The sequence below is a fragment of the Malurus melanocephalus genome, unplaced genomic scaffold (genome assembly GCF_030028575.1).
Source record: "Malurus melanocephalus ecotype Western Australia unplaced genomic scaffold, MMel_1.1 scaffold_393, whole genome shotgun sequence".
Taxonomy (NCBI): domain Eukaryota; kingdom Metazoa; phylum Chordata; class Aves; order Passeriformes; family Maluridae; genus Malurus; species Malurus melanocephalus.
The window spans coordinates 195092-207122 of record NW_026623625.1 but is presented as its reverse complement, the minus strand read 5'-3'; the positions used below and the strand labels follow the sequence as shown (position 1 = coordinate 207122).

The window sequence follows — 12031 nt, the reverse complement described above, 5'->3', positions numbered from 1 at the left end:
TGGGTSTGGCTGACTTGGAGTTCATTTTTAACCCTCACAATGCTGTGATTTTGAGATAAGGATAAAAACTGGAAGAGGTAATGGGCAAAAGCAGAGAACTACGTTAGAGAGCAGAATGATCATGGGGAATTCTGGTGTAACTGTGTAATTGTAATTGTGGTGAAGGGACAAGGGGTAGATTTGGTGTAAATTGTCCACTTTTGCTCTGTGTTGAGATGATGCTGTTTTCATTTTTGTAGGGGGAATTTTTGWTTTGGTTGGTTGGTTTTGTTGGTGTGGGTGAAGGTTGTGTGATGAATCATAGAATCTTCTGAGCTGGAAGGGACCCACAAGGATCATAGAGTCCAACTCTTAAATGAATAGCCCATATGGGGAATAAACTTATCCCCTTGGTATTATCAGCACCCTGCTTTAACAAACTGAACACCAATTCAGTCTCACTACAGGCACGTAATTCCTAAACACGCAAGGAATGGAACAAGGTCTTCCACTACAGTGACAAGTTTTGTCTCTGTTTTTGTACAGCAGGAATCTGGGTGTTCACTAAGGAGTATTTGTGCATTTTGGTGATTCCAGGAGGGAGAGGAAAGATGCAGCAGGAGCTCACTCACCTCCATCGAGRCTCCTGGATGCTCTCTTGCTGGCTGTGCGCTCAAACTGGGGCGCGGGCCGGTCGATCAGGGCACTCGCTTGCCGCGTCTGCGCCTGCGTCCGCCCGCTGTAGCGGAACTTGGAGCCCAGCGCCAGGAACCTGCTCTTGGGGATGGCTTCCGTGGAAGTCAGCCTGAAAGCCACACACACTAGTTAAAAATCACACCACCAGAGGAAGGAAGGGGTATGTGAAGAAGAACTGAAGTAGAAATTAAAGGAGTGTCTTGCATCTACTTGGCCAAGAAAATGCACACACTAACAGTATCTCATATCTACAAGACCCAAAGATCTCTGTATTATGGGTCTTACAAAGATGAACTTGCTTCAAATTTACTGCAAATGAGCACCTACTGTCCCTGCAACCATTTCACTCAAATTTTTCCGAAACCCTAAGGAAAACTGCTCATTTTCAGTACTTAAATTCAAGCATTAAATTACCTGACATGAGACTACTGAGAGCATTAAATTACCTGAGGTGTTCAGAAAACCCACCTGAARAAGGTGTGATGTTCAACACATACTTTCCACAGCTTCTTCGCTGCCCGGTAACTTGGTAGCTTGAACCCAATTGTACTTTCATACTGTTCTTGCTGTGGAAAATATAAGTTACTTAGGTAGAGCATGAAACAAATGTGGCAGGAGCCCAGTCTCCAGCCCATTAGCCTGTTCTGCTGTGGCACAAACTGCTGAACTTGCCACACAATGTGCAGCAGGAGCTCAGGTCAGAGGAAAGAGAGGGCTTGGCCACTAGCCCAGGCATCCCTCAGAATGCACTGGGATTTGCASAGGAAATGCCATGGGTTTTGCAGCCCGGCAGATCATTTATCCTCCATCTCATACTGCCCAGCTGTGGGATGGGGTCAAACACTGCAGGAGGAAAGAGGGGGATCCYCATTGTAGCCCCTCTCCCTGATATAGCCAGGCTATATATATCCAGGGATTTCCCCATTCATGAGAGGCAGCACCAATGCATCCATTCCTTGCCTCCTGCACTTMGATGAAAAGCTAATTCTAATTTTCAATTACTTTCTTTGAATGAAAACAAAACGAAGAGCCATTTTCTTGCCCCGTTTCCAAAAAAAATGAGTTAGTGCTGCCACGATTTCAGCTGTCAGCCTCCCACCCGTTTCCCTGGATGCTGGGAATACCCGGTGATGCCAGGAGGTGGTGCTGGATGACTCGTTCTTACACTGTCACCAGCTGGCTCGTAGCTCCATCTCTGCCCGGACATAAACCAGCCGGGCTCAGACACCCTGCTGTCAAACGCTCAAGCAGAGAAAAACGCCACCCCTCTCCATTGTGATSCAGTGACGCACACACGGTGATGATCCCAAAGAAACAGAGGATGGCAGTGCCCGCAGGAGCCAGTCATACCTCCCCTGGCCGAATCTTGATGAAGAAGCTGCTGCGTTTGTAGGAAATCTTCAGGACTTTGGGCCATGGAAAGCGGTTGATTCTCAGTTTATCTTTGTAAACAAGAAGGCCACTGGAACAGACTCCCAGAGTGATATCCACTCCTTCCAAGTCCTGGGAATGAAGATGAGGATTTAAGCAGTCTCAAGGGTCTGAGTTTCACGTCAACATTTGCCCTCCAAATTATCCCTCTGGTCTTCCCCCAGATTCATCTCCCCACCACCCACACTCTGGCTGCAGCTCCACGGTCAGCCTTCCTCTTCCTTCATGCTTTTCTTGACAACCTACTCCCTCCTGCTGATCTCTCTTACTCTGCTGGTTGCCCAAAAGGCTCATCTAGAGCCCATCCTGCATTTCCTGGAGCACAGAGGCTCATGTGGCAGCTAAGCTCCTGTATTCTARGCTCCTCAGAGCAACCCTGTTGTATGTCTGTATTTCTATACTTCCTTTCCTTCCAAAAGAGTTTCCTGAAACAGGTAAACTTGCAAGGGAACGATAATCAAATTACAAAATCCACAGGCAGGTGCAACACGCTGGCTCTCACCTTGGCTTGGTGAAGGTCGACTCCATACATAGACAGCTTCTTTGCATTCTCAAGAAATTCCAGGTCTGCTTGAGCTGGYGTCATGGATCTGCAGAAAAAGAAAGAGCTTGGTATTCTTGAAACTGTTGCATTTAAGAGGAGACCGATGGGACTTCATGAAATTCATTAGATTTTGTTTTGTTTTCAATACAAACAAATTTGTGCCCAGCTGATAAATTATTAAATCACTCTGACTGCCCAAATTTGTGCTTTGAGACATCCCAGTAACACAGCTGCACTTTATTCCCATGGAGCTGTACAGGCACTAGAGAAAGAAGTGAGGAAGAGCAGTGAGAGGACAAAACATGATGCAGCAGAAGAAACCTCAATTGAGCAAAACGTGACAGGTCCTGTCCCCCCAGACCTGCTGCCTCCAGACCTCCCCAAAGCCAGCTATTGTTCTCCAAACCAAACACATGGACAGCTGAAACGGCTCAGCAAAGATTCCAGGCAGGGGACCAGATGAATGAGTGGTTTTCCAGGAACAGATGGTGCCCTGTCTGCAGGAGGGGCACAACTTAACAGAGACATCCTGATAATGGAGGCCATTATCAACGTTATTGAAGTGTCCCTGCTAATAAGTTTCTGCTGTATGAGGTACATTAACAGCTTTGCTGGGAATGGATTCACTGCATACTTTTTGTTTTCTACCCTCCTTTGGTGTCTTCCTTACTCGCTGCACTCACATACATCTTGTGTGTGATGTAAACAGGTTTGAGTGATGGGAGACAGGGCAAAGTCCACTGTAAGGACAATCTTGTAGGAAAGCCCCAGGAGCAGTCATCATTGTGATATGTGTCTTGTGCTTTGCAAATACAGTAGCAAGAGCTGGAGMATGATTTAGCAGAGATTTCCCYGGAAATGTCAAAAAAACACRTGGATRCTGCACTTGGGGACATACTAATGGGTTTGGCAGTACKGGGTTAATGCYTGGACTCAATGGTCCTCAAGGTCTTTTACAACCTTAAYRAYKCCACAATTCTATGATGCCCACTGAAAACGCTCTTAAATTTAATGTTCACAGAATATGGACCAGAAATTAAACAGGGATGTGTTGCTTCCTCCTTTTCAGACAGAAGAAATATAACTACATCTTACACCTTGAAGTCTCCTCCAAATGAAGCCATGAATAATTCAGAACTGTGATCCACCACTTCTAGCACAGCAAATGGCCTTTGACTCCAAGTCATGAAGCTTGTCAGAGGCCCAGTACTTATTTTCCCTCATTTCCTCTCCTCTCAGTGTAAATGGAGGGGAATCAATTTAAAATATTGATTTGCAGGGTTGAGTGAGGTATTAATTGTAACTCTGGTCACAGCCAGTGCCCATGTCCACGCTTCCCACTGTGCTCCAGTTTTTTGTTCCCATTTGCCTGTGAGAAACTCTTGTCTGCTTCATCTTTTCCCTTCTAGGAAGATATGCCCAAAATAAGATGAGGAAGAGGTTTAGTTACTGTTGAATCTTGATACCAGAGGGAAGCCCAGGAGTTGTTCAACCCTACCCAAACCAGACACACCCGCTCAGGTCTGAACTAGAGAACACTCAACTGCAGGTTTGTAACTCYTGGATCACCTGGAATCCTTCCATGTTGAGAAATGAATGTGACTTATTAAATGAGGTAGAAGAATGTCCCAAATAGGCTGTTTAGACTACAGTGTGTACACAGAGAAACTAAATCCAACTATTACATAAAAATTACATAAATACCGAAGAAATGTATTAAAAAAAGAGAAAGGGCAATGTTAAAACAAGCAAATTTTGCATTTTCACATGAACTAAACCCCACTTTAATGGCTATTCTGTGAAAAAATGCACTAGTTAATAAACAATTGCGAGACTTCTCATTTGCTTTCTAAAAACTTTATTTCTTCTTCATGCAGAAAAAAAGAATTCCAGCTTCTAGACAGATTTTGTCCACAGTATTAGATCTTTTGTTAAGAGCTGATGCTCACTGAATCATTGTAGAATTGCAGAATTGTTTGGATTGGACGAGAGCTCAAAGAYCATCTCRTTCCACCCCCTGCCATGGGCAGGGACACCTCCCACTATCCCASGTTGCTCCAAGTCCCATCCTTGGACAGTTCCAGGGAAGGGAYGTGCACAGGTTCTCTGTATCTCAAAAAGGTGGGGAAAACACCAGAAAATCCCATTATTTCCCTTACTTGATGCTGCTGTGTATGAACAAGCCCTCCAGCCATCACATCTTACCTGTATGTTTTATGAAGCTCCACAACCTTCTCTTCAAGTTCTTTTGACTGATTTGGGGCCAGTTTGAACTCATTGATGTAATCTGGGCCATGGAGATCAGGATCATAGTCTCCCAACTCTGACTGGACCGTGTAGGAACCCAGCAGAGCCAAGGTGGCAAAGGAGCAGGGCAGCCGCCCTGTAAGGATGTCCTGTCTGAGCTGCAGACACAGGTAATACCTAGGGGCAGAAAGGAAAATACTGCTCACAGAGAAAAGACAGAAATTTATTAACCTGAGGATCAGAGTCTCTTTTTTAACACTACTGAGCACATGACAATGTTTGTTTCCAATTTTTACTTATTCCCGAGGTAAACAGGAATGAGATTCAAGGTCACCTCGACTCTGCAAAGGGAATAAAGGACACTATGACTAGAAAATTTTGGGTTTAGAGAAGAATTTACTTTTCTATCCAAACAAACACATGGCAGGATTATAAATGACACTGCTTTACATGTGTGGACTCCAGTGGAGTGTGGAGGCATCCACACATCCACTAAAAACAAACCAAATCCCCTCCAAATGGTGAAGGCATCTGATCTCCTTGCGGAAGCAGAGAAAAACACCCAAAACAATTCTATGCCWTATTCAAGAGAATATGGCAGTAGGATTCCCAGGTAACTCACCTGGTGATGTCCTCTGTCAGCTGCGCAGGATCTGGCGGATAAAACTTGACATTGAAGGTAAAATCCCAGGGGCCTCCTGTAATGACAGGTGAGAGAGCTTGAAAAAAACTAACACACCAGGACAGCTTTGTGATGGTCAGCTGATATAAAAAAAAAGCTGAAAACATCCAATCTGGTCTTCAGAATTCAGCAGATGTAACACTGATTTGATACTGCTCGCTCTCACAGCTGGCTTCCACTCAACATCTGTGTAAGTGTTAGATGTGATTTCATTACAGGAAAAAAGCAGGAGAAAACAAAGCAAGGCAGGGAAAGTCACCTGGATTAACAAGAACTCGTGGCAAAAATTAAATTCATTGGTAAGAAGCTCAATGACTGACATGCTTTTTCATTGATTGAAAATGTATTCATGAAGAGACATAAAGCATAGGCTATAAATTAATGAATTAAGATTGATTTACTGYTCAACCCAATTTGCAAATTTCAAGGAGGGCTGTGCTAAATCACTCCTTGGCCTTATGAATTGGGGTCAGGTGGTCAGACACAGATTAAACTCAGCCCAACACAAGCACCAACCTCTGGATGAAGCCAGCAAGCACCAGTACAGAAAGAGCTTTTCAAGTTCAGACCTATTTGCTTGAATACAGTTTGTTGCAAACCGTGTATAGCACCATTACAGACATTTAACTGAGCCAAAATTCATATAATCACACGCAGAATTGGCATTATATGTGGTATGGATAGCCCAGGTGACACAGTTGAAAGGGTAACTCTTTATTTTCCTTGAAAATAATCCCATTTCCCAGTAGAAAACAGTCCTGACTGAGTGACTTTCATAGTTACATCTCCCCCTGCTGTGCCCTTTTAACACTAGTTCAGWGTTGAAAAAAGAGAAGATCTACCCCTGTGCTTAATTCACTCAGAGGTTTATACCAATCTCACACAGGGAAGAGGGGGAACAGAGCATTCCTGGATTTACATCTTATGCAATGCCATAACTGGGATTAAACACAAGACACATTGTTTTCATCACACACAATTCAAAACAAGTGATCCCTCGATGGCACTGGAGGGAGCAGAGGTTATTTAAACCACCACATGTTGGTGTCCACACATTTGTATGTAYTTGCAAAATACCTTCACTTCAAGTACAAACAATTTGCCATTTAACCCATCTTAGGGGACCAGATACCATAGCAGGTTGCTGCTCATTACACTCAGTAGATGAACTTTATGGATGGAGCAGCTCCTGCCCTTCACACCCACCCTGCTACTGATTCCAACAGAAGTTGGTAAGACCAAAAGCTTTCCCTACTCCTCAACCTGTCATTCCCCTCCTAATCTGGATTTAATGACACACTTTGTCCCAGGCCTTCCACCAAAAGCATCTGTAAAACAGTATATTCCATCCTAAAACCAGTATTTTACTTCCCAAGTAGTCAGACTTGCTCCCAAGAAAAAGCCTCTAAAACATATTTAATTCTGACACTGCCCTCATCTTGAACTAACTCAGTGCTAGCACATTTTAAAATCCAACTTGGGAAAGCATCTGGTATTTCTGCTGATACTTCTCAAGCCATTTATCATTCCAGTGCCCCTATTTGGACCCCAAAACAGCCTCAGAATACACCAAGCCTTGCTCCAGCATAAAATTCTGCTCAGGGTCTCCCAATCTCCTTTTCCCATCCTCCAACAAGGAGCACATCCCCATTTCAGCACTTAATGGACAGTGTGGCTTTGCTTCAGGCTAACATACCCCAAACTGTTTTTCCAAGGAAATTACTTCTTTTCATGAATCTAGAAAATCTGTAAGTCCTTAAGATGGAGAGAAAGGATGCACAGACCACTTGACCTTGTGCTGACTCCTGCCAGCCACCCTCACTTGCCYTCTCCCCATCTCTGGGCCCCCTGGATGGTTCACCAAAGTCACATTGTGAGAAACCATCCCTCCCCCCAATCCACTCAATAAATTCAATCTACTTACCATGAACCTGCTTTTTTATTTCTTTGGCAGGATCCAGCCACGTCTGTAGAGGATAAAAACATTCACAGTTTACCAGACATTCCAGAAACACCACTGAAAGCTACAAATTACTAAAAATACAGCAAAAAAAAAAGGACAATATTTGGCATAAGGCAGCCATGGAAACTGGAGAGATGGTGCATTTTTCACTACTTTTACTCCAGGCTGTGGTCTCAGTGGGTGTAGTTCCAACCATTCACCTATCTGGGACTCATAAGGGAGGCAGAAGGAACAGCAGATGGAAAAAAATCCCAGGATATTAGGGCTGCAAGAACAGAGCAGCAGGGATGGCCACATTCAGCTACCAGGGACACTTGTACAACACCTTTCCTACTCTCCAGAGTTTTTAAAAATAAGTAAATAGGATGGACATATTCATTTTAAGCACCCTGTCTCCTTACTTACCCCATTGAGATCAAAGATCACCAAGACTTCCTATTATTAGCTATAGTTTTCAATGACCTAATTGCTGAAATATAAGTGAAAACACCAGTTCCTGAAGAAGGCTGGAATTTCTTACAGGAGTGTGACATGAACTTCATTTCTTTTAACTATGACTCAAGTTTCTAGTAATTATCTCAGTTACAAATTTAGAAACGTATCTTTTTCCCCCTTCTCTGTAATTTGGGGTTTAGTGGGATGGTGGTGCAATATAAGCCTCAAAACACAACTCCTGTTTTTTCCATGGTCTGAGCCCTTCCCCTTTMGGGCTCAGAGTCTGTCCTGCTGCAGGTGCCAGCACTGGGCTAACAACCCTCCCGGAGAGCTACATTTAACCTCCTCTTCATTTTCACCAGCTCTGAGCAGGATCTGGCCACCCAGGTCTCCCGAGGTGAAGGAATTAACTCATTGAATCCCCCAAGCTAATCTCTCCTGACCAGAAGGACACGTAACTTCATGGCAGGGAGAGAGCGATACTTACATTTAATCTCCTCCTTTTAAATGCCTGCTCCTCTAACCTATAAAAGTGGGGATACTAAATCCATTTGAAAAGAAGACTTGCTGCCTTTTTAGGGCCACAACTTGGAGCAGAGCATCTCCATGGCTGAGCTAGRGTCACAACAGCTCATTACTGGGGTGAGCCCAGGGTGCAGTCATGCATCCCACCTCGCCGGATCCAGCAGACAATGATGGGTACAGCAATTAACAGAACTTTTATCCCACTGGGTCATGAATCAGTGGSAAACAATCCTCCCTTTCAGGGCAATCAGTTCCTTGCTGCTCCATGGTGACCAGCTGCTCAAACCACTGTCACAAGCTCCTAATCCTACTGTCACCCTCTGCTAAGCCCATGTGGTAATTACTGGTCCTCAGAGGGTTTATTCCTAAATATCAAGGCAGAAAATACCACATACAACTCTTCCCTGTCCAGAAACATGCACATGTATCTCCATCTGCTCCAAACAGCTGCAGGTGGGACACAGGAGCTCATCCTTGGATTCCTATTAACACCATTTTTCACTTGTGAATCAGTAACTCTGTGTGGGGTCTTGGTAGAGGTTACAGCAGCAGAGAGAGAAAACTTCAGATTTCAAAGGTCAATAATCAGAAAGATCTTTTTAAAAGAAGTGTTTTCACCCATCAGAGCAAATCAAACCAGCTTGCTCCACACTAGAGCTCAACAATCCAGTGGCCTCATCTTCCCCAGTTCCCAGCTCTGAGACACAGATCTGACAAAACAATCTGTTTTCAGTCCCTACAGTAAAGCAGCTGCATAACCTCTCAGCCCTTATTGGCCTGGGGGAAGGAAGTACWCACTTCTCTTTCCAGAAAAATTAATGCCAAAAGCCTGGACACAAGAAAGGTCTGGGAGGCCAAGGAATCACTTAGGAAAAGTCCTCTAAGATCATCAAGTCCTATCATCGGTCCAGCACTGCCAAGGCCACCACTAAACTGTGTCTGCAAGTGCCACATCTATATGCTTTTCTGATCACCTCCAGAGACAGTGATTTCATCACTTCCTCGGGCAACATGTACCAGGGCTTGACAACCCTTTCCAGGAAGGATTTTTTCCTAACATCCAAATGTAGCAGTGAGCTACCCACAGCACAAGMAGAAGAAGCTGAGCTGCTTCAGATCGGACAAACTCTTTTTGCTTTTAATTGGACCTAAAAGTACACCTACCCTCTGTCTGCAAGAACAAACTCTGAGGGTAAAAAATATTCAGGGTTAAATGAAAATACACTTCAGATTCAAGAAAACCGGAAGACACCAGAGACTGGTAAACAAACCCAAGTGGGAGCTATGCCTGCCTCAAATAGTGTTGTTTTTGCCTATGTATCAAACACTATTAAGTATTTAATGACAAACATCTGTCAGTCAGTAACCTGGCCACAGGGAATTGCTGTAGGTGAAGCAGAGCCAGAATATGGACCAACATAACTGGTCTAAAGAATACAGAATTGGGCCCTTCATTTCAATTATCTCACTTTCGTCTTCATGAAATAGAGCTTGAGTAATTGTTGAGTTAAAGGGCAGACATGGTTTTAAAAGATAAGACACTGCTTGAGTCAAATCAAACAAAGACCTTAAACTGAAACCATGAGTAGGCATTTTGGTATAGAGTCACATCTGCTCTTCTGCAGAGCAAAAGCTCAACTCCAAACACTCTGGATGGTTCCAAGCAAACCTTCCCAATGCTGGCACCAGTGCCAGGGCAGCCTGACATCTTCAGCTGCAGCTTTATAACTTAATGACATCGTTTTGCAGTAAACTAACATGATGACTTTTCTCCAGGTGAAGACACAAGTTCACCACGATTCATTCTGTGATTCATATAGCTCTTYGATAAAATCCACACTCCTGTAGTCATCCATTCACTGTTTCTTCCTGTGTGATGAATCCCAATCCATATTTAGGGAGGRCACCAAAAGGTGTTTGAAGAGGGGCTTATGCCCCACTTCCTGCCCTGGGGAGATGATGCACAAAGAGCTGAATCCCCTCAGGGCCAGACCAGCGTGGAACAGGAGCTGCTTACCCTGGAGGTTGGTGTCTCCCATATGGCCAAACCAAAGTAGTCTTCTTCCAGCAGATTGAGGTGGTCACAGACTTTTTTAAGTAGATCCTGTCCCTTGGCGTGTTTCTGCAAACAGACAAAGAAATCCTGTAGGGTTTGCGTTTTGCCTGTTTTTGTTCACAGGAGASGGGAGGTAGGGAACGGGATCAAACAACACTGTGCATGATCATTAAGGGGAAAAAAGGTCCTGAGTAGCCCCAAATCATATCTCCTGGCTGTTTCAGCGCAAGGACTAACTACAGGAAAGGGTACCAGACATAAAAATTCCATAGAGAGGCAACAGCAACCACAGWGTGTCTCTCTCTTCCCACCAGCTCCATGTCTGAACCCCCCCCAAAGCTGGACTTCCCAACACARCTCATTAGACAGCAAGGATCTGTACAGCTTTTCCCTCCCAAGGTATATCTAGAGTGCTGATACCTCCCAGACAATCAGGTATGGATCAAGGCTGCAACCGCTCCTATAACCTGCTCACTTCAGGGACAGCCTGACTTTTCATAGGTTTAGAAAAAAGACAGCAGCCCTTAACCAAAGCCCATTATCTCTGTGGCCTTTCCATCACCCTGATCTGGTGATGAAAACCAGCTTCTCCTGTCTGCCCCATGCACCCAAAGCTGCTCTGCACACAGCTTCCTGCATCCAGAAATACACTTGGAGCATTCCTATTTTCTCTTTTTCTTTTCCCCAAATTCTGCAGAAGTGAACTGGCCCAAGAAACAGATACCCTTTTAGTCCAAAAGCATGAAGGAAAACATCCCTGAGGCATAAAACTATGGCAACCAGAAGCAGCTCATTCCATTGGAGGCTTTGCTAGAAGAAAGCGCAGTTCCAATGACGCAAAATCAGCTTCACTAATGCCTGCAGCTATCCTGTCAGTCATCTCTGCATGGCAACTGCTCCAAGACCCCTGCCTTGTTTTATTCCTTGGCTTTATTCCAGCCTTTCAGCTGTCAGGTCCTTTGTGCACACATTGTGACTCTGTAGGTAACATAATGTATGTGTTACCCTGGGTATTCCTCAAGGAATTGGCCCTGATATAGAAATGAAAAAGCTTCCAGGGCTGGCAGTTGGAAAGGATGCTTGAAAGCACTAATTCTCCTTGGATAAAGGCATTTGTGCTGCTCTTTGACTACACCTTTGCAATTCCTTTCCAATTAAATCTTAATAAACTCTTAAAATACCAGAGCAGAATTATACTGGCACTAAAGCAAACGATGCTTCTCAATTTAAGAGGGTCTCACTGACAGAGTAGCTGCCCTAATCCTCTGCAGTGCCCACCACGACCCTCTGGACCTACACAGAGACATTTCTCATGTCCTGCTCAAGTCAGGACCCCCCATCCCCCCATGTCTCTCCCTCCAATTTGGTCCATGACAGTATCCAAAGGCATCGCTGCAGCAAACTCAGGCACAAAGCCACAGCAATCTGTCACTGGGATCTGGGGARCACCTTCCTTGGGGCTGCACACAGTAT

The 12031-nt window shown here is 44.5% G+C and overlaps 1 protein-coding gene across 22 annotated transcripts in view; it reads right to left on the bottom strand.

Moving 5' to 3' along the window:
* Positions 1-12031, bottom strand: part of EPB41 (erythrocyte membrane protein band 4.1) — a 93790-nt gene that overhangs the window by 33119 nt on the left and 48640 nt on the right. For all 22 annotated transcript variants that reach the window (XM_057379201.1, XM_057379202.1, XM_057379188.1 and 19 more), the window contains exons 4-11: positions 10520-10624; positions 7504-7546; positions 5520-5595; positions 4856-5074; positions 2609-2696; positions 2026-2178; positions 1144-1241; positions 612-784 (exon numbers count right to left, since the gene is read on the bottom strand). In XM_057379201.1, coding sequence (XP_057235184.1) covers positions 612-784; positions 1144-1241; positions 2026-2178; positions 2609-2696; positions 4856-5074; positions 5520-5595; positions 7504-7546; positions 10520-10624 — 955 coding nt within the window. The remainder of the gene's footprint in view (positions 1-611; positions 785-1143; positions 1242-2025; positions 2179-2608; positions 2697-4855; positions 5075-5519; positions 5596-7503; positions 7547-10519; positions 10625-12031) is intronic.